Source organism: Cynocephalus volans, chromosome 1 (genome assembly GCF_027409185.1).
Source record: "Cynocephalus volans isolate mCynVol1 chromosome 1, mCynVol1.pri, whole genome shotgun sequence".
Classification (NCBI taxonomy): Eukaryota; Metazoa; Chordata; class Mammalia; order Dermoptera; family Cynocephalidae; genus Cynocephalus; species Cynocephalus volans.
The window spans coordinates 294,653,628-294,676,596 of record NC_084460.1 but is presented as its reverse complement, the minus strand read 5'-3'; the positions used below and the strand labels follow the sequence as shown (position 1 = coordinate 294,676,596).

Sequence of the window (22,969 nt, the reverse complement as noted above, 5' to 3'; positions counted from 1 at the left end):
TTAGTGTTATTCTTTTCATTTATTCTTCTGGTTATAAAAATAATGCACACTCATTCTAAAACATTACAGAAATATAAAATAAGTCCCTCAGACCTATTACTAATACTTAGGCATATAATTATCCAGGTTGTATTTAATATTTAACAAAACTGGGCTTCAAACATATTGTTTTGCACACAAACAGCTGCACATCGTTCTTCGACAGCTGCAGAGCATGCAAGTGTGTCGATGCACCACAATGGACTCGACTCCCTGACTATGGAAGTTTTGGTTATTTCCAATTTTTCTCTATTACCAAACATGCTGTAGGAAAATCCTTGTGTATACATCTTTGTGCATTTGCTTGAGTGCCTATGGAGGCAGAATTGCAGGGGTGAAGGACATAGAATGTTTACAGCTAGTCCCAAACTGCTCTACAAAAAGCTGGGTCAATTTATACCTTTACCAAAAGTGTCCAAAAGTGCCTGGAACAGATAAATTATAATAGCACTTCCATGTGTAATAGAGGCACTCAGAGGAGGATGAACTTTCCTGGCCTGAGGAAGCAACTCTTTGCTATGAGTCTGCAAGAAGGAGTAGAGTTTTGCAGGCATTTGGGTGGGGCTGTCAGACAGAGGGAACAGCAGGTACTGAGGTCCATTGGGAAAAGGCATGGAAGCATTGGAAGGGGGTGGATGACGCCGGAGCAGGGATCAGAGTCATGTTACAACCAGTCTTGAATGCCCAGATAAGACATTCCCAGAGACTCACACATACTTCAGCTGAACCACCTATCACATTGCACTACCGTGAACTGGAAAGTGTCCTGCTAACCTTGGGTCTCAGTCCTAGGACCTTCCTAAAGGCATCACAAGAGATCCACAAATGTTGACTCAATCGATGAATGGAGAAGACCCATCCCACCAGAACCCTTCCTCCTCTCTATCAACGTGGGGTTTGCTTTCCTCACTGACTGTGAGTGTGCCCAGTTCTGTCCACTTCACCCTTGTGAAGGAGCTGTATTACAGCTAGAGACGGGTTGTATCAAGATACATCAGGAAGGAAGGGTCAAACCATTTTCAGGATTGGGCACATGATGCTGGAGTTCAAGGTGCGATGGTGATTGGCCTGTCCCTGTCACTGTCAGATGACAGTATCAGAAATTCAGGCTTGCGGCGACAGAAAGATGATAGAATCTGTCTCCAAGCAGCATCACCGAGAAGTGAAAATAGAGTCCTGCCTTGGGATCTGAGAAGGCTGGGAATATGCCACCAAGGACACTTTGCTCTGGGCAAACTCCCAGAATGAGCTAAAACTCCACAAGAGACTGGTTCTACCTGGAGTGGTAGAGTCCCAAGAGCTCACACTAGGTTCTGAGCACTCACAGTGAGCCAGGCACTTGCTGGACACTTTATGTATGTGAACTCATTTAATCCTCAAGACAATCCTATCGTCCCCTTTTTGTACAGATGAAGAAACTGAGGCTCAGAGGAGTAGCAGGGTAAATAAGTGGAGGAGGCAGGGTCTGAACTCAGGCAGCCTGGCTGCAGAAATTGTGCTCTTACCACTGCACCCACTGCTCCAGCCAGCAGGGGATTCTGACTCTCCTGGTCTCTGTTTCTGCAGGTGAGCTCTGCGGAGATGAAAACGACAGCCCCTCGCTGTGGGCAGACTATCAATGTTCAATGACTGCATGAACACATGAATGAACGGGAGCAGCCAGAAGGGCTCTGGGACCATGTGCTAGAGACTCCTTCCCAACTCCCAACTCCCAACTCTCAATGGAGCAAACACCCATTCAGGGCAAGCTGCCAGTCCCCCTCGTCTGACCCCATTAACCACTAGTTTGCAACACAGTGCTTAAGATGAAATGGTGGAGGTAGTAGCTGTTGAAGCAATTCAACTGTGGTTTGGGGTAGAAAGAAATTCTTTAGCAAAGTCCAGATCAAGGGTCCATCTTGGAAAACTGTACCAGCAAACCCATTTAAATCTGAAACCAGGATCGAATGTATTTGGTTGTTTTTCTCATTGGCGTTTAATATTCTTATGGCACGCGGGCACACTCTCATTTCCCTGCAACCATACATGATGTGCAGACTTAAGCTGCAGCTGTTCCACTTGTCCTGAGTGAGCTAATGGGATAGTCACGGGACGAGGGTGCTCCTGTCGGGCAGGGTAAAGAGAAGGAGCGGTGGTTCTGCACAGAAGGAACAAGGCACCTACCTTGGCTTCAAAGAAGTCCTTGGCACCTTTGACACCCTCCACGGCAACATCGATCTCGGAGAGCTTGGCCAGCGCCATCAGCCCACTGTCCTCCTGCAGTTCCCCGGCCGCGGCCTTGTGGAAGATGAGCAGAAACTGCAGGAGAAAGAAGGCAGGCAAAGGGGATTAGAGTCACGTCTACCTCACTTAGAGATTCACAAGAATCTTCTTTGGCCCAAGCAAAAGACATTCTTGCCAAAAAGGGTGTTTGTGTGTGCTGTGCATGACGAATTTTTTTTCCCTTATCAGATTGTCAGAAATAAAAACATGCCCATGTTTCCCAAGGATGTACCCTCATCTCTAGTGGGTGGGAGTGTCAAGTTTTGGGGGCACTTTGGAAATAGTTAACAAAAATAAAACATCTTTCGTCCTTCCAACCATTAACTCCACTGCTAGGGATCTATCCTTCAGAAACATTCACAGAATAGTTTAAATGTTATCCTAGTTTACAGCCATGAAAGAAAAATCAAATACACCTGCAAATACTATTTTTTAAACTAAATATTTAATATTTTCAATGTTTTTTAGCCACTTATATTTTTCTTGTATGTCCCATTTTTGCATTAGATTACCTTTCTTACCGTTTGCTAAGAGATCGTCATAGGATGTGGTACATTTCAAATACTTTAGTTCTGTCACTTGCCTTTTAACTGTGTTTATGGTTTGTTTGTTTGTTTTTAATGGCTGGCCAATATGGGGATTTGAACCCATGACTTTGTTATAAGGCCACACTCTAACCAGCTGAAGCTAACTGGCCAGCCCGAAAGTAATCTTTGACTTTCAAAAATTTTACATAAATTCTATCAATCTTCATTTCTCTCACCAGTGTTTTGCTAGGAAAACCTTTCTCACCACCAAGGTTACATAAACAATTGCCTATTTTTTGTCTACTACTTTTATGGCTTCTTTTTTTAAAAAACGTAAATATTTAATCTCTGAAATTTATTCTGATCTATCATTTGAGGTTAATTATTAATCCTACTTTCTTCCAAATGGCTAGTTAGTAATCCCCGCATCATTTATTGAATAATCCATCTTCTTCCCCTAGATTCAAAATGTGACCTGAGTGAATTAATCTTTTTTTTTTTTTTTTTTTTTTTTTTTGTCTTTTTCGTGACCAGCACTCAGCCAGTGAGTGCACTGGCCATTCCTATATAGGATCCGAACCGGCGACGGGAGCATCGCCGTGCTCCCAGCGCCGCACTCTCCTGAGTGCGCCATGGGCTCGGCCCAATGAATTAATCTTTGAAGGCAGCTTGCATTAAGGCCCTTACAAAATAAACTTTTTTTTTTTTTTTTTTAAAGATGACCGGTAAGGGGATCTGGACCCTGGACTTGGTGTTGTCAGCACCACGCTCTCCCAAGTGAGCCACGGGCCGGCCCTTAGTTTTCTTCTTTAAATAATTTTTATGAATTTACTTGTCAAACAACTTCTATTCAACTTCCATAGTTTATTTTTCCATTTGGAAAGAATATAAACTGATATATCCCAAGTCACGATCAAAAGAGGGTTTCTCTGGGTTTTCAGGTGTTACCTAAAATGTGTGTACCTACAGGGAAATGTCAGGTTCCAATCTTTTTTCATGACCATCTTCCCTAGAAAACCACTTTCCCCAATGGGGAAAACACATTACCTAAAGTAGAGTGAGAGTCTAACAACTTTGACAGACTTCCCAAATTCCAGCTCAAGTATCTTTTACTGCCAAGGCTCTTAATCCCTAGAGTGAAGTGTGTTCCATTCAGGTGAGAGTATCAACCATCACCACAATTCAAAAATGCCTTACTAATAAACCTTCATTGTATTTCTCGCTTCAGGTGTCCTAACCCCACTGTGGACACCGTCAAATACAAAATAGGGGATGAAGCAAGATGCCCAAGGACTCGTAGCTCCACTGAAGCTGATGAGGTCAGTCTGGATAGACGGAAATACCATGTTCATCCACTTGCAGCTTCAAACTCTCTCACTAGAGGCCGGCAAAGACTCAGTTTGCTGCAGATGATCAGAGCCAAAAAGGAAACAAGCCTGTTAGAGGAGGCCAGGCTCCCCAAGAACAGGATCAAGGCCAAGGGGGGTGGGGGGGACAGTGGTGGCTGAACTCTCATGGGAGAGACTGAAGCAGCAGACTTCAGCGCTGCAGATGTGAGCCACACCCTACCAGTCCTTCAAGCGACTGCTTTACGGAAAGCCCCCACCTCACTGCCCCCATCTCACTGCTTCGCAAGGCAAGCACAGGACTGGTGGCCCCTCCATACTAGCCACTCTCATGAGCCAGGGAGGCAGCTCAGAAGAGAGGGAGCCCCACCCCAAGCTCTGCAACAACCCAATTGACCTCAGGGGACTCTCTTTATCCCTGAGACTTGGGTTTCTCACATCTAAAGTGGAGGTGATGGTGTTCGTGTGTACAGAAGGGCTTTGTGAACTGGAATCATTAAAGTACTTCCCACAGGTCTTTCCCCCTGAACTGTTTCCTTTGAACCCTCAGGTCTGGGGCAGATCTAGGCTGCTCCGCTCCTCACCCTGCCAGTTCAGCAGGTTATCAACAGCAGCCCAGCCCTAATTTAGGCGTCCCCCCAGCCCCAGCCAGTTAAAGAAAGGAAAAAAAAAAAAAATCCAGCTCAACCTGAAGATGTGCAGCCTTCCATAAAGCATGCCAAACATTCCCATTTAATTTTATTACAATACTAACTGCCCCCGAATGACAATTTCTCCAACTGCCCAGCCTTGTTTGCCTTCCTATTTATAGTCCACAAAGAGGGGCATGTTGTAGAAGAATTGGAAAATGTCCTAGCTGTGACTCTGAGGACAGAGGGGGAGGGAAGGAGAGGTGGAAAACAAAGAGACAGAGAGAGAACTAACCAAGCAAAAAATCTTTCTCCGACACAAGCAGTTGGGGCTTCTGACACTTTTAGGGAATTTTTAACTTTATGGCTCTGTCTGGGGATGCAAACACTTCCCCTATATTAGTTAGAGCTCCTAGATTGCAAGGGACAGAAACAAATTTGTTGGCTTAAGCAAAAAGGAGGTATACATTACATAAAAAGCATGTCTCAAAAAACTTACACCGTACAGGGTAAGACGCAGTGGCCTGGGGAGGACTGGACCCCAGAGGGCCAAAGCTCTTAGGGTCGGAGGCAACCCCCCCTCCATCTCTCATGTCTGGTCAACATGGCAGAAAATGGCCACCCCGCACTGAGTGATTCTTCCAGGAACAGCCACCTGCACATGCCATTCGCAGGACTTCACCCAATTTCAAACTCCCAGGAGAGAGAATTCCATTGGCCTAGTGTGGCTGGAGTCCATCCGTGGTCCCATCAACCGCAGCCACAGGGGCGGGCATGCACCCAGCACAGCCAGGGCTGCTGGGGACCCCTGTGTTGGTGTGCTTGGGCAGCTCTAACACAACGCGATAGGCAGGAAGCTCATGATCAAGGTTTCTGATACGGGCTCTCTTCTTGGCTTGAAGATGACACAGAAGGAGAACTCGGTTCTCACAAACAGTCCCGAGGGAGAGCTAACACCTCTGTTTTAAAGGCAGAAAACTGAGGCTCAGAAGGAAAAGGACTTGGTCCAGTGACACAGCTCTGTATGGCAGATCTGCGCTCTTCTCACTATGTAAATGCAGCATCGTCCCATTTCCAACAGGGGCAGCAACCAGAATGAGCCAGGAGGCTGGGCTGTGAGGTATGAATGGCAAACGTGTCCTTACACTCCCAAATCCTGCACAGAAGGTACAATTGCTGGAGATGGAACACTGCGGGGCTTGGAGGTGACAAAGGATTGAATGTGAATGTCACTGAAGCTTTGTAAGGAGTTTGAGAGCCTCCAACAGGAACTCTTTGAAGATTTCTAAGCCTTGGGTGTCCACCCCATGTGGAAAACGGCCAAATTAGCAGCTAGTGAAAAGCTAACTGCATGGGCCAGCCCGTGGCTCAATTGGGAGAGTGTGGTGCTGATAACACCAAGGCCATGGGTTAAGATCCCCTTACCGGTCATCTTTTATTTTTAAAAAAAAGCTAACTGCGCATCTTGGATTCAGGGAGGAGCAGCTTTGAGGGGCCCCTGAGTACAACAGGGCAGACGAGGCTTGTGTCTTGGTTCAGTTGGTGATTCAATACCTGTTCCCAGAGGTTGCAACTATGCCACAGAAACTTTTTCCCCAACGTTTCCTCCAAAGCTTCACCAAAGCAAAAGCTTCTGCCTTCTACACCCCAGGGGTACCCAACTTGGAAAAAGCCAATGCCCGGCAGGATGCACAAATGATACCAAGGGATCAAAGGTGCAGCTGTGAAGACAAGAGTGGTGGTGATGATGGGGGCTGGGGGGCTGCAGTTCACGGTCAGCCTGTGAGGCCTGATTTCAGGCATGCCCAGACCTTTTGGCCTGGAAGGAGGAAGCTGGACAAGATTAGCCTGAGAGTTGTACCCAACACGGTGATCTCCCATCTCCACATCTGCAAGTTCAGGAAAGGAAGAGATGGGAAATTCTGGAGCTGATTTGTGAGCAGCAAGAGGCAAGTCCAGTGTGTCACAGCTGCAGACCCCCAGGAAGAGCATACAGCCTGGACAGACCAGGACTTGACCAAAGGTCTCACAACCAGAAACCAGGACACCATAGCTCCACTATTCCTGGAATAACTGAAGTTAAACAACAGGAAGCAGGGACAGTCCTCTACTCCCCGCTCCCAAGGGTCCCAGCTGAGATGCAATTGAGAATGAGACTGCAGGAGCTAGCCTAATGCTTTGAGCTCTTAGACTGGACATTGTCACCAATGTTGTAATACCAGTTAACGCAGACACACCCAGAGGCCTTCCAATAAAACTCACAAAAAAACACATAAGATATGAAACTCCATTCCTTGTGGAGCAGTGTACTTGCCATGGCAGAAACCTGATGGTCTTAAGACATTTCCCCCAAAATAGAAATGGCTTTATCACCGAGGTTCTCTGCCCTTTGGGGACCAGGCTGTGAATGCTATGTGTCCTGTTCCCAGGAAGGTACCTATACATACAAAACTTTGCCTGCAATTTCAGAGGTTCAAAGACCAAGAAGCACATTCTCAGACTATTTGGGGAGGCTCCGTGGGCACAGAGTAAGACCCCTTGTTTAACTGTTTTACTATTTTAAAATGCTTTCTGTAAAAATAAAGGTTTTAATATATAAAAAAGTATATTATAAAATGACCAAAATTTTGCACCCATAAATATCCACTATGAATATTTCGGTGAACATCCTTCCAGATTTCTTACCATTTTACCCAAGGGAGGTTATACTATCCACACTGATTTTCAATCTGCTTACTGAGCATTCCCAGCCCAGCACTGAGGCTTGCTACCTCCTTAAAGTTATTTTTAAAAGCAGAACTGTAGATCAAATATCCAAACCCATTTGTACTCCAGGGGACTGTAAACTTGAGGGTCCGCTCAGGGGCACACCCCAGGGCCCGGGACCAGCAGGGCGCAGGTACCTCCCGGAAGCTGAGCTTGCCATCGAAGTCCTCGTCCACCTCCCTGATCATGCTCTTCAGGCCCAGGTGGGTCTGGGGGGCCCCCAGCTTCTCCATCATCAGCTTCAGCTCCATCAGGTCAATGAAGCCGTCCTGTCCGGCGTCATACCTGCAGGGTCAAAGGGAGTCATGGCCAGACCCAAAGGACACTTGCTAGTCTCCCAAATGTGTGATTCCTTTGGCTTCGTTTATTGAAAAGTAACTCAAACACCCCTCTCTCCTCACAATGCCTCTGGGCTTTGAATGACTCCAAGTGGACCGTGTGCTACACATTGGCTTTCATGACTTTTATCTCCTGCGCGAGGCCGAGTTTCTCGAGGATGCAAAACGTGCCTTGTTTGCCTGTATTTCCCTCAGTTTCGGTCAACAAACGTCCCCTAAGCACCTCCTAATGTGGGACGCTGGAGGAGTCGCAGGCACACGCCCTCACACCCAGCACGTTCCCAGGAACGCACTGCCACCTCCAGGAGCCGCCTCTTGGTCACGTCCGTGCCTCTGCCACACCCGCTGCCACAGCCCTCCCGCCCTCCTCCTGCCCATATCCCTGGGAGCTGCCTCCACCCCGCGCCACCAGTCGGGCTGGTCCCGGCTCTGCTCGTGCTCCCCTGCGGCCGAGAGGGCTCCGGCTTGTCCCCTGCTGGCTGTCCCGCTAGCCACAGCCCCCTGTCTGGAAACAAACCCAGCCTTTCTGGGTGGAGGGTCCAGCCCCGTCCCCTTCTACCCAGGCCAGCATCTCCAGCCTCTGTCCTCTGCTTTATCCCGGCCAGCCCCTGCCATCCCCCGCCACCCCGTCCTCTTTTCCACACACTCGGCCATCGCAGGGTTATCTCGCAGACTCCCTGGCCTCGTCCCTTCAGGTCCTTCCTATTTTCCAGTATTCAGAGACCCCTCTTGTTCAGGCATGAACACCTTATCTTAAAACAAATCTGTTCACAACAGCCAGGAGGTGGAAATGGCCCAAATGTTCATGGACAGATAAACGGATGATCGAAATGGGAAATATCCACACAAAGGAACATGGCATGTTTTTACAATGGAATATTATTCAGCAATGAAGAGGAGGGAAATTCTGACACATGCTACAACATGGGTGAGCCTTGAGGACATTACACAAAGTGAAATAAGCCCATCACTAAAGGACAAACACTGTATGATTCCGCATACATGAGGCACCTGGAGTCGTCTAATTCAGAGACAGAAAGCAGATGGGGGTTACCAGGGATTGGGGAAGGGGTAAATGTAGACTGATTGTTTAATGGGTACAGGTTCAGTTTGGGATGAGGAAAGGGTTCTGGAGGTGGATGCTGATGATGGTGGCACAAAAATGTCCATGTACTTAGTGCTACTGAACTGTATTCTTAAATGGTTATAATGGTAAATTCTCTGTTTTTTATATTTTAAAAAATTGATGCAAAAAGTATATAAATCAGGCTTCCTCACTATCCATCTTCCCACCTCCACCCTCACCCCAATAACAAAAACACCCATTGTTGGGAACAACCACAACCCCCTACTCCCCACTAAGAAATGTAGCCGGTGGGCGACTAGAAATCTAACACTGGGGGCTGCTGGTATTTAAGGCCCACAAGATCAGGCTGGAGAGGAGGCCAAGGAATCCCCTTCACATGCCACCACAGCCACAGAAGCCACTTGTGTGATGCCCCCACACCCAGCATGGCCCTCCTGCTCGCCTGAAGCCTTCCTGTACCAGAGCCCAGGGAGCTGCCAGCTGCTCCTTGGTTCTGCAGTAGCACCCACTGTCTGTCCCGCTCTGGGACCCTGCATTTGCCACGTGCCTGTGCAGGGTAATCTTTACTCAAGCGGCCGTGTGCTCCCGCTGGGCACTGCAAGTGCTACAGGACACAAACGAGATCCCGGACAAGCTCTGACAAACCTTAGTGGACGAGCCAGGTGTCTCAGGCCTGGAAATGGGCAAGGTATTCCTGGGTTTCCAGAAAGTGGGCAGAGTATATGAGTCACAGATGGACCGGCCCACAATCCAGTATTACCAAAGCATGGTTTGTGAGCACTTTTAAAAAGGAACCAATGGTTTCCATGGGTTTGCTAAAAATGACTCGGTGATGGGCCTCGTATACCTGTTTTTTTTTTTTTGTCTTACTTTTTCAAAAAATAACAGCTTTATTGAGATACGATTTACATACCTTAAAATTTACTCCCTGAAATTGCACAGTTCAGTGGTTTTTGGTATATTCACAAGGTTGTACAGCACTATCTAATTCCAGAACATTTTCATCACCCCAGAAAGAAATCCACCCCTGTTAGCAGTCACTCTCCACGCTCCATCCCTGGGACCCCTAGCAAATATTAGTCTTTCCACCTCTATGGATTTGCCTCTTCTGGACGTTCCATAAAAATGGAATCATACAATATAGGGCCTTTTCTGTCTGGCTTATTTCATTTAGCATCATGTTTTCAAGATTCACTCATTTGTAGCATGTACCAACCAGTACAATTCCTCTGTGGGTTTTTGTTTGTTTGTTTTTTGTGGCTATCTGGTACGAGGATCCAAACCCTTGACCTTGGGGTTAGGAGGCAGTACTCTAACCAACCGAGCTAACTGGCCAGCCCTCTTCTGTTCCTTTTTATTAGCAAATAATATTCTGCTACAAACACCAAGGTCGTGGGTTTGGATCCCAGAACTGGACAGCTACAAAAAAACCCCCAAAAAACTACCATATAAATATACCATATTTTGTTTATTCACCTTGTGACTGCTTATCCATTCATCAAATCATGCACATTTGACTTGTTTCCACTTTTTGGCTATTATGAATAACGCTGCTTTGAATATTCATAAACAAGTTTTAGTGTCAACATTTGATTCTTGGGTATAGACCCAAGAGTGGAATTGCTGGGTCATATGCTCATTTACTTTTGAAACACAGTCATCAACTTGGTCCAACAGATGCTGCTGCTTAGGGTGATCAAGGCCCCCTCAAACAGGGTCTTGGGGGGGAGATAAACAGGTGTCAGTGCCCACACAATAGGAGGATTGGCTGTAAAAGCCACTCAGAAAGGGTGCTATCAAATTTGGTGGTGCCATAAAGTTGGGGTGGAATCTAGGCCCAAAAGATCCCAGCGAGCTGGTGTGGTGTTCAGGGATAAAATATAGCAAAGAAGAATGCAGGTGCTAAATACAGAACTACCATATGATCCAACAAATCTGCTTTTAGGCATATACCCAAAAGAACTGAAAGCAGGGACTCGAACACGTGTCTGTACACCAGTGTTTACAGCAGCATTATTCACAACAGCCAAAAGGTGGAAACAACCCAAATTCCATTAACGAACGAATGGATAAACCAAATGTGGTATATACATACAGAGGGATATTAAAAAGGAAAGAAGTTCTAACACATGCTACAACATGGATGAACCTTGAAGACATTATGCTAAGTGAAATAAGCCAGTCATAAAAGAACACAAATTGTATGATTTCACTCATGTGAGGTTCCTAGAGTAGTCAAATTTATAGAGACAGAAGTAGAGTGGTAGTCGCCAGGGGCTGAGAGGGGGGAAATGTGGAGTTAGTGTTTAATGAGGACAGAGTTTTAGTTCAGGAGGATGAAAAAGTTCTGGAGCTGGATGATGGTCACAGTTACACAACAATGTGAATATACTTAATGCCACTGGACTGTACACTTAAAAATGATAAATTTTGTTATATATATATCTTGTCACAATAAAAACAATGCAAAGTACTGAAACTAAGACCCCCAAAACAACTTTTCAAGCACAGGTTTTGAGCGAATAGAGTTCAGCTGTACCGTGATCACACCTTTGGAGTTTGGGGGCGCTACAGTGAGTCAAGGGGGCTGACAAAATACTAGTGGGGTGGAATCATGATGGCAAGAATGAAAATCCCCAAATACAGGGGGCTGCAGCCCTACCCACCCCATGTCTGTCTGCTCCACTCCATGCAGACCCCACACTTCAGGGAGGTCATGGGCCTGGTCAGTGGGACGCAGCCAAGAAGGTGAATGGACTGAATACCCTAAGCAAGGACAGGGGGAGAAGGAGCCAGGGAAGCAAAGAGCTGTCTTCTGATGTTGCCTGAGGGCCTCAGAGGATGGCCAGAACCTGGCCAGAACCAGGCTCTGCACGGTAATGACAGGAGGGCTTTAGCTAAATGCAAGGAAGCACTTTCTGGCAAAACAGCTGACTAGAACTAGACCTAAAAAGTAAAGAGAGCTCTTACAAACAGTCTGGGAGAGACAGTGTCTGTTACATGGAGTCCTAGTCAAAGTAAACAGGTTTCTTTAGTGTGGAACTTTCCAGAGCCTTCCATATGGTCATGTGTCCGAAACTTACAAGAGGGAAACAGAGCACACAGACTCATCCGGCCACACGATCCTCTGCATTTGGGAATTTGCCATTGGAGAAGGCACATCTCAGCAATCGAGTGTTCCAAGGCCACACTTCGGGAAGCGCTTCTCTGGGCAATTCAACGTTAGAAGGGATGGCCCAGTTAAATGACCACTAAGGTCCCTTCCATGCGGAGATCTGCAGTAAATGTCTTTTGCTTGCTGCTCAGCACACTGTGCTCCAACAAGGTCTGCAGAGAAGGCCGGAGCAATGAAGGCGGGGCACTTAAGACGTGAGTGAATTGCCTGTGGCATTACAAAGGTTGTCAGCATTACAGAGGTCCTCAGGGATCTCGCCATGGGAGCCGCTGAGAAGTCAGGTGTAAAGAGAGGGGAGCACCCCAGCAACAGGAGGAAAACTGGGCCAGGAGGATGGGGGAGGAAAGTAAAGGTCAGAGAACAAGGCAGGAATTTGTCCTCGGCCAGATGGGAGAGGAAGAGCAGGGTACATAGTTTCTCGGCTCACCTGACCTAGAGATAGCACGGCCTCCCCCAGACACAAAGGGACCATGAACCGTGCGCTCAGGCGCAGTGGGACTCTCCTCCAGGTACAAGGAGAGGGTCTGGAGAAGTTACCCTCTGACTGCCACTGTGGGGTTCTGACTGAGACCAATCGAGAAGATTTGGAAAAACTTTCTTTTAGGCCCTCAAGCCTGAGACATTCTCCAGGCCTAACAAAAACGACAAGTATGTCACAAGGGACCTCAGCAAGCTCTGGGCAACAGGTTAAAGGAATTCCAAATTCCTTAAATGGGTGAGAAAATTTGGTTCAACCCGTTTGGAGAGTGTGTGCCCGGAAGCAGAAACCCGCCAGCCCAGCGGGCAAATCCCAGGGAGAGCAGAAGATGCGGCCACAGCAGGCCTCGGTCATGTTCTCTGGGAGCCACCAGGTTGGCACAGGAATAAAGCGAGTGTGGAGATGCGAGTGTGGAGACGTGGAGGGCACGTCTCTGAGGGCGAGAGGGGCAGGAAAGAAAGGAATCCTCAGCCAGGCACCCCCAGCACTCCCAGGTGTGCAGCAAAGGCTGCTCTTTTTTGTTCCTCCTGGAAGCATCGGCCAAGTGCCATTTATTTAAGTCCTGGCAGGACTATAAAGTGACCACATCAGTGGCATGTCCCTCCCCTGTGGGGCTGGGATTTATAATGCAGAAGTGCATCCTTCTCTCTTCAAAGTGAGCCTCTCTGAGGGTTTGTCTACAGTCACTGCCTTCAGGGCCTGGATTTGCAAGACTGGCAGAAAAAAATTCATGTCCCCCTTCATCATCTCATTACTATTTTATCTGCTCTTCTCAAAGCACCCGATGACTACATAGTGCACTGAATACAAGAGAGTTCAAAACGTTTAGTAAGACTGCTCTGCCTCGCAGTTCACAACGCACTATCTCCTGTGCTAAGCCTTTTGATCTTTACGACAGTCCTATGAAGAATTCATAGTAGCCGCCTGCACTTATCATCCATTGAGCTTACTAAGCGCCAGGTACTGTGCTGAATTACCTCATTTAATTCAACAGTGAGGTGGTATAATTAGTAGCCCTAGTTAACAGATGGTAAACACTGAAGTGGCAAAGCCAATTCCTATGCATCAGAACTAACCTGGGACTTTCAAGCAGATGCTAAGCTTTCTATCGGAGCGGGGATGGCGAGAATGATCACTTATTGAGTTTCTACTATGTACGTGCCCCTCAACTCCTAAGGGGCTAGGGGAGGCATGGCGTGTACTCGATGTCCCAATGAACAGATCGCAGGTGTAACTGTGAGTTATACCTTTTGCAATTTATATCTTAAGACTTTGCCAGAAACGTTAGGAGTCCTGAATATTCGTGGATTCTGCTCTTGATCATGAAGCATGGTGCCGCAGACTACCAACACATGCAAAGTAGGAAGTTTTTGGCTAAGAGAACACCAGTGTTGCCATCTTACAAAGATGTGGAGAGGCAGTCTTACCAGCCACACCCTGCAATGAACTTCACCTGACTGAAGTTTTCAACACTACTCTGAGGGGTGTAGTGCTGTTTGGCCGATGAAGGAACAGGTGCAATCGAGGTAGATCAGCCCCAAATCACCGGTCCTGCCCCCAGCTCTGCCCCGTGGCTGGGCTACCTGGTTTCAAGGGAGACTTGATATTTAGGTGTCCTCAGAAAGCCAAAGTTGCCCCTCCAGCAGCAGTTAAAGACAGAAGCCAGGGAGTTAAGTATTTAAAAGATAAAGGAAAAGAAAGAAGATAAAGGCCTTTCCGGTTTTGGGACAACACAATTGGTGCATCACACTAGTGGGTGTGGCTGAAGGAAGCTGGAGGTGAGTGGCTCAGCAGAGGCCCCCAAGGCAGGGCTCAGGGGGAAAGCACACCTTGGGGAGAGGGAGCGCTCATCTTTACCCTGCAGAAGGGCCCTGTCTTCAGGCAGCTGCAGAGTGAAAACCCCTTTACACGTGGCCACCTGCCAACAACTGAGCTTACACCAAACTTTTCAGCCTGTGGATTTGTTTTCTCCATTCTGGAAACATCCACTGCTCCCTGTCCCCCCATGAAAATGCTATCTATCACATTCCTTGCAATTTGGAATCCAGCCCTGTAGAAAGGGAACCGCACCTAGAATAGCCTGCCCAGGTCAGTGCCAGGGTAGCCCCCTTCCCCAGGCACAGATGCCCTTCCCAGCCCTGGGGTCTGGGTCTCGGCCAAGAAGGGGGAATCTGGAAAGGGGAGGTCTGGGGAGGGAGACCTGACTGACTGGGGCTTTCTTTCTCCCTGCTAGCCTGGTCTAAACCTGTATTTCCCCTCCCCTTATTTGGGATCATCAAAATATTCTTTTTTCCTCCCTACAGTTTACATCTTTAAAGGCTTTCAGGTTTATTGGATTTCCCCTGAGCCCCTGGGTCTTCCTCTACCATCTTAGCTTCTTTTCCCCTGTAATTTAAATTTTAACCCAGATTTTTCTTATTAAAGGCAACCCATAATCCCAAATCCTGCACAACTGCTTGTTTCTGTGGCTTCCTCTGGATTTGTGACTTTTTCCCATAGTTTCCATTTTCTTAGACCCTCTCACGTTTACATTTTCGAGGATCTGTTAAGGAGACTCATCTCACTGGCACTTGGGATGGCCCCGCAGACACAGGCCTGGCTTAAAACTCAGCCCCACCACTCAGGAGAGACTTGACTCACTCTGTAAACCGAGTGTGACGTGAGTCCTCATGCCTTGAAGAGTCGTAAAGGGCCCAAAGGAGAAAACACTCCTGCACTTGGCACTGGCACCAGTGAAAACAGTGAGAGGGGCTATTTTTAAGAAGTAGTACCTGTCTGCAGTCATGAAGAAGCAGCAGACGGCTTCCAGGGCTTCTATTCTGAAGAGCTGCCCACACCCAACTGGCTCCCAAATAGACTTTGGCATCTTTAGCATTCTGGGGAAAACCCAAACCCACCACCTGCCTGGGCGACTCTCATGCCCAGCCTATCAGAGGATAACGCCCACCTCTCCAGGGTCCACTGGAAAAGAGTTCTCGACCTGGACCATCACTGGATGGTGGGGTGAGGCGAGCCAGGCTGAGACCCCCGATCATGGGCCCACAGCTGTGCGTGCCCATCACCTGGGAAAGCCCCCACCCAGCCCAGCCTAAGGGGCCCATGTGACCCCTCCAAAGGCCAGCTAGCAAGGGGACAAGGGCTGGTTTCCAGTGTCTGTCTGGTTTTGGACCCCTCCTCAGTCTATGAATCACTTATTCTTTCAGCTTCCACAGCTCAGAGCCCCTGGGTTTTCTTGGTTTTCAACTCACCAGAATAATACTGCCATTCATGAAGAAAGAAGCCGGTCAGCCTTTGTCTGCCTGAGGCTCAGTCATTAGAAACTCACCAGGGATCCCCCAGACAGGGCGTTCTCAGGAGGGTGGCAGTGCCCCCAGAAAATGCCTTAGTGTTGGGGGGGTTGCTGCCTACACCTCAGAGGCCACCAGGACATTGGAACATCCCTCCTTCTCTACATAGGAAGGTCTCGTATGGAGATCACACACTGCCTTTTCAAGCAAGTGTGGGCCCCAGACCAGAGTACCAGGATCACCCAGGAGTGTTAGAAATACAGACTCTCAGGTCCCACCCCAGACCTGCTGAATCAGACCCTGCATTTCCACTAGTTCCCCTGTGGCCCCCAGGCACTTTCAAGTCAGAAAAGGGCAGCGCAGACTATACCCATCAGCAGGTGGTCTTTTCAGGGGCCCTCCTGGGGTCACCCCGTGGCTGTCCCCAACTGTGCCTATCTAGATGAGCCTCAGGGACTCCCCAAGGTCATAGGACTGTTGTTCCTGCTCCATACTTCCCTGCTGCCCAGTTCTCCAAGTTTCTGGTTTCCAGTCCTTTGAGGGAGTCCTGTCAAATCATCTGCTGCAGGCTGGGAAACCAGATCTCCCAGGGTGTCACAACTGCATGAAAAGCAAGAGGAAGCAGGTTCTGCTGAAGGGCCTGGGGCACTCAGGAGTTAGGTACAAAAGCTTTAGCCCAGAGCCTTTGCTTTCCAATCAGACTGCTCACAGCCCTTTTTGTCCGATGAGCTCCTGGCTCTCACGTTCCAAATACTGGGTCCATTCATGCACCCACTCAGCACCTGGCTCACGTCTACCTGGGCCTCTCCAGAGCTGGAGGAAAGCACAAAGACCAGTCCCAACGGGAGGCAGATCATGAAGGAACAGCGGGGCTGTGAGGAGGCCGGGTGCAGGGAGACCACTGGGCAGAGGAGGAACCATCAGGAGCAAATGTGCAGAGCCAAGGGAGGGCGCCACGGTTCCCAGTCCAGTCCGGGGCGCCAGAATGTCCCAGAAGGAGGTTGGAGGGCCAGCTCGCACAAGGCATGCTGGGAGAGCTGTGTCTTCCTAAGGGCAACAGGGGCAACCCCCAAAGAGCCTGAAGCGGGGAAGCAACGTCAGATGCCATCCCAGAGACTCTCGGCTCAGTGTGCGGGTGGATTTGGGACTGAAGCAGGAGCCCAGTCCGCCAGTGCACGACAGGGCCAGCCATGGGTGGTGCAGGGAGAGTGGCGGCGACGTGGGGCTGGCCCTGGCATGAGGCTGAACTCCAGCTTCATCCATTCTGTGCAGAGCCAGTGCTGCAGGGCTCACTTTGGCAAATTCCCTGCCTTTTCTGGGCAGAGGCCAACGTTTTTGCAGGCTGCAGGAGACCAGTGGAGGCTGGGACCCCCCAGTAAGCCACAGCCCCTGTCCTTCCATACACTGTGTCTGGAAGTTCATAAACAATGGTGGGAGACAGGGCGGAGCTGAAGGGCCACCTCCGCAGCTACAGGGCACCCACTGTGTGCTCAGCACCTTGCAAGATGGCAGAGGGGAGGCAGAGGGGAGGCAGAGCCGGGCCTCAAGAGAGACTGCCTCGTCCGCAGTGCGTGGTGTGGGAGTGCACTGCCCATGCTGGGGACTGTCACATGGACTCAGAAGGAGAGGGGGTGGTGGGTGACTGCACAGGATGGACACTTGTTACACCCACCTCCCCACCCTCATGCTCTCAAACTGGCTGCCTGGCTGCCCTGACTCAGCTAACAGGAAGCCCTCAAATGGGAGGTTTCAGCTACATGCATATTCTCCCACTGATGCCAACAACCCAGTGTGAAAACAAAGAAAACCAGCCCCCATGACCACCCCAGAGGAACATGCCAAAGACAATGAGGTAGCACGTCAGTTGTGCAAAGTTCTTCACACAAATGCCAAGAACCCTCTGACCAAGAATGACCAGATGGAGAGAGATCAGTCTTGGAAAGCTTCTGAGCCAGCAACGCAATGGAACAGGGAACGATTTGCTCAGTCAGAGCCTCAGTGGGCTCCTCCTGAGGAAGGCAGAGGGCAGTGTGGCTGGACGTGTACTTCTGGGGTCAGACTCCCCTGGTTCAAAGCCCAGCACCATCATGTGCTGTGTTGTGTGTCCCTGGGTGAGTCACTTGAACTCTCTGGGCTTCCAATTCCTCCTATAACCAGTTGTTAAGATTGAAGACAAAAAAAGTTCTCAGCAGAGGACCTGGCACAAAGCAAGAGCTCATGTGTTTAGTTTTGGCTAATGTGATCTCATTAAGAGAAAGACCGTAATCATGGGGTCTCTCCTTGGTCCTTTTGAAATGGGACATCGTTGCTGGGTTTGAGTAAGTTCAGGCAGGCTGTGGATTTGGTTTGGAAACAGGGACTGGATCCGTGAGTAGACCTGGGAATTCAGAGTTCCAAGCAATTCATTCGGAAAGGAGAGGAAGAAGAAAGGGACACGGCAGAGAGGACTGTGGCACTCAGTGTCCCATGGGAAGCCTGCCCTGAGCAATCCCTGTGGCGGGAGGGGATGGGGGGAAGGTTTAAAAGACCCTGACCGGGGTTGTCTGCAGGAACACGTGGGAGTGGGAACAGGATGCCTCCCTTGGCTCAAACACTTGAGGGGCCAGGAAATGGGCTGGAGGTGCCACCGGAAACCTAGTTCTCCTGGAATTCCCAGGAGCCTGTGGATCTCAGGGGACAGATGTCCCAAACACCCAGACTCCTTTAGGGCTGGGCCTGACACAGCCCCAGCAGTGCCCCTGCCCCTCCTCAACTCCCAGGCCAAGGAAGTCAGGGAAGGAAACGGCCACGGGGAGGCACTGGTGAGCGGCAGCGCAACAGCCGCAGGAGCACAGGTCTCAGGGGAGACCGGGGCCCCACACCCAATCCAGTGGACTGTGGGGGACTCTGTCATCACTCCAAATAGGAAGGAAAAGCACCCTGGGCTCTCGATCTCCACCCCACACCTTCTCTGCCGGCGGGACCTTTTCCTGTGTCCGTCTGCTGGGCTCACGCCACCTTAATTAAATCCAGCAGCCCTCAGTGGAGAGAACATCGGACTGGAACCCCAGTGACCTAATTAAGGTCATGACTGTACACCGCATGGTCACACGATCTTGGGGACAACCTGAGAAGGTGGTCACTCACTGTTTTCCACATCTCACTTACGGGCGTGTGCCTGTGTGTGTCAGTGGCTCTGCTGGAGGGAGCTACAGGACCCCACTGAAGGCACACATTCCTTCCCGTGGCCGAGGGGAGCTGAGGAGCTCCCCCTGGGCAGTAATTAGGGCCTCCGAGCAGCTGCAGCCAGCAGAGCTCAGAAATCTCTACAGAGGCCAAGGTGCCTGCTCTGCCCATGGCCCTGGACCCAGCCCTTGGGTGGGCCTGAGGAGTGCAGGAAGTTATGAGTAAATGAGTTTGAGTTATGAGTTTACTGAGGAGTAAATGAGTTAGCACGTGTAGATCACTAAGAACCGTGCCCACACATAGTAGGTGTTCTGTATGTGATGACTATTAGGTGTTGTGGGGGAGCCCAGAGCTCAATAAAGTCAGCCTTTATAGGGTAGAGGGGCATTTAGGGAAGGGGCCAGAGACCCTGTCACCACCGAGGCCACGCTGGGCAGGATCAGGGGCCAGTGCTTCTCCAAGGCTGCCACAGAGTTCACCAGGTCACATGCAGAGGCAAAGAGCTGGGACTGTTAGCAGCCAGATATTTTTTGCAAGGGCTGTCCCAAGGCATGATTGGCGTCCAGTGATCAGTGCTGGGGGGAGTCTGGTGGGGGAAACAGCAGTAGCCCTGTGGGAAGGGGGTCACCTCTGCTGTTTTACCACTGGGAAGGGATGGAGTAGCCAGCCCTGGGCACAAGGCAGTGTGTAAGTCCCAAACACTATCCTCCTACTTGCTGCAAACCTGGTCTAAGTTGGCAGAGAGCTGAGGGCATATCTGTGACACAAAGGGCAGCTTGGATGGGAAAAGACCAGGCAGCCACACCTCCCACCAGAGCTAGGGTCATCACTCTGGAATCAGACCTTGGCGCAGCTCGGGGGAGCCCGATGCTCCCCAGTATGGTCCCAGTTCCAAGGCTCCACCTGGTCTAGAACCCAGAACCGGTCCTGAGGAGGCTGCTGCCATCACTGGCATCCCAGGTCTTATTGCCAACACCAAAGAATTTACCTTTGTTTAGAAACACAGGAGGCCGTGAGGCTAAGACTGAAAGAAAATAAAAGCAGGACACCTTACGCACCCCCACCCCCCACGACTTGTACAAAGGCCTCCAAGCCAAGACGGGCACCCTTCACAACAGAACCCCAGGCAGTTGCTAAAGGAATGGGGGATGTCAACACACCATGGCTCCCTGCGCTGGCCCCACGGCCCCACGCACTTGCCGCCTCTCCATCTGGAGAGGCTTTCAGAGGAGAGGGAAGCAGGGGCATGGTGCCCAGGGTGAGAAAGAAAATGAAGGAGGTTTGGGAAGGAGGCTGGAGAGAAGGGAGGCAGTAGCAGCAGTTGTCACAGCCAGGACGCAGCAGGAGCGTAAGTCGGGCCTCCAAACCCAGTAGACAGGATGGGCGCGACAAGGCCAGGCTCTTGGGAGGCTGGAAGGGCAACAGGAGGCAAAAGGGGGCGTTGAACTGAACGCTGGCCTCAGGAACTGTCAACATGACACCCCACCCAGCCCCAAATACACACACAGCACTCCTACCTGCTAGGGGTCTACACCCACAGGCAAAGAGAATCGTGATGGAAATTATAAAAGTGAGTGTCCCAGAGGAACGACCTCTGCATTCAGGTCCTGAGGAGCCCCCAGGAATGTGCTGCTCCTTGCCTGGTCCCCAGAATTCAAGCCTGCCATCAAAAAGCCCCTATCATGTATACAGGAACAGATGGACAAAGAGAGCCACGGGTCATATTCAGTAAAAAGGCCCAAGAGGGACACTGTTGGGGCCCATCTCTCCTTCCTTATGCACAGAACCCCGTTTTGGCAAGGTATCCACCTCTCAGGGAAGGGAGCCTGTCCCCAGCTCAGACAAAGCTAACCACGGTCATCGCCTCCCTCTGAGTAGTCACTGCCCTGGGTGGGTTCCTGCCCTCGTGCTGACAGATGGAATGCCAGAGGCTTGCTTAGGGGACCTGTCCAGGGAAGATTCCCTCATTGTTTAGAAGCACCCTCGGTCTTTCCTGACTCTGGATATGGTCTCAGCTAGAAACAACTTGGGGGATCTTTTTTTTTTTTTTTTTTTTTTTTGTTGTTTTTTCGTGACCGGCACTCAGCCAGTGAGTGCACTGGTCAGTCCTATATAGGATCCGAACCCACGGTGGGAGCGTCGCCGCGCTCCCAGCGCAGCACTCTACCAAGTGCGCCACGGGCTCGGCCCAACTTGGGGGATCTTGCCACCTTGCTACCAGCCCAAGGATGACTCCAGCACAGAGGTTGGTGGACCACAGAGGAGGATGGAACCCAAGTCCTTGGTGACAGCAGCAACCAACCATGCCCAAGGGCCATGCTTGTCCTCTGGACTCCCTGTGATGTGAGATGATACCTTTCTTTACTGATTAGTGAGTTTGGGACCAAAGGCCTCCTAACTGATACATGGCGGAGCAGCCCAGATCGTCTGGACATTCTTGTTTAAGAAAACGCACCAAGCCTGCTGGAGGTGATCCCTTGGGAACAGGACAGCACCGGGCTTCCTCCATCTAAATCCTAAATATCTTTATGGTCTTACAGGAAATTTTAAACAGGGAACATTTTGCTTTTATAGTGAAAAATAATTAAGTTTTCTTTTCTTTAAAGTTGATTCTCTCCTGTTTCCCTCCAAACCAGTGGATCTCAACTTTTTCTGGAGAAGGGTCCACAAACCCCCTTGAGAAACCAGACTCCCAGCAAATGCATGGGTGCAATTCCATACATGATTCCTGAGGGCTCAAAGACTCTAAGCATGGGGCTCAAGGAGGCAGACACCCACGTGCCGTCGAATTAGCTTTCATTTTTCCTTTTCATCTGGACTTTTTAAGCTCAAACACACCTTGGAGCACCTGTCAGGGGAAGAAAAACCTTCCAAGGATGTAGAGTATCACCCAGGGAGCCCAGCTGCAGGGTGTGCCAGCTGCCTAGCCTCCTGCTCCAGGGCTCATCTTCCAGAAGCAACTCTGGGGTCCCAGAACTCTGGCCTCACTACACTGCCCATCCAGCTGAGGGCTCACGAGGCCCCACATGGCTTCTACTGTTTTCACCTCCAGACCTGAGGTCTTCCCCAGTGAGTGGAACTCCAGACCACTGATTGGGGGAAGGCTGAGGCGTGAGAACACTCCTTCTTGGCCAAAGCTGTAGCTTCCTTTAGCTGAGTCCTCATTGCCCGCCTTCTGCCATCTGAGGCCATGCCGATCACCGCCATCGAGCAAGTCCTCAGTCTGGCCCCTCTGCCTCTGGGAGGCTCACTCCAGGGCCCTCGCTGCTGCCTCCATCCAGGGCCTGGACCCCTCCATAGTTCTGTTCACTGCTCCTCCCCCGCTGTGTTCCGGGCCACCAGAACCCTCGGCCTTGAATGCAGCAGCCTGAGGCCACACTGCCCCCCACCTCGCCCCCAGCATCCCACAGGGTCTACTAAGTATACCGAGTGTCTGGTACATGGGTGAGGGGTAGCCCTTTAGGGAGCTGCATCCCTCCCTGACAAGCACCAGCTCACTGTCAGAGGAGTCTGTTGAGCTTCTCAAGGAAAGAGACCCTTCTGGATCAATCCGTATGATCAAGTACCTGGCAAATGCTTAGCTGAATGAATGAATGAACGAATCACTAGCTCATAGTCAGCAGGAGAGAAAGAGCTCATCATCATCTTCGTATGGTGACACAGGAGCAGACATCAGCTGTACAGGTGGTGTTGGCCATAGAATCCCAGAGCTGGGAGCACCGGGAAAGGAGTCACAAAGGCCTGTGCAGCCTTGGAATCAACAAGGCAGGTCAGTGACCACGGGTCAGGTTTCATCCCACAAGAGGTGGAGCACGATCCACACTCCAACAATACAGGCCTTCCAAGGAGCATCTAAGATTCAGGGCCAAT

The 22,969-nt window shown here is 50.0% G+C and overlaps 1 protein-coding gene across 1 annotated transcript in view; it reads right to left on the bottom strand.

Annotated features, from left to right (window-relative positions):
• The window catches only part of EFHD1 (EF-hand domain family member D1), a 37,335-nt gene that overhangs the window by 6,342 nt on the left and 8,024 nt on the right, over positions 1–22,969 (bottom strand). Inside the window, exons 2-3 of the mRNA XM_063114043.1 lie at positions 7,707–7,854; positions 2,203–2,337 (exon numbers count right to left, since the gene is read on the bottom strand). Coding sequence (XP_062970113.1) covers positions 2,203–2,337; positions 7,707–7,854 — 283 coding nt within the window. The remainder of the gene's footprint in view (positions 1–2,202; positions 2,338–7,706; positions 7,855–22,969) is intronic.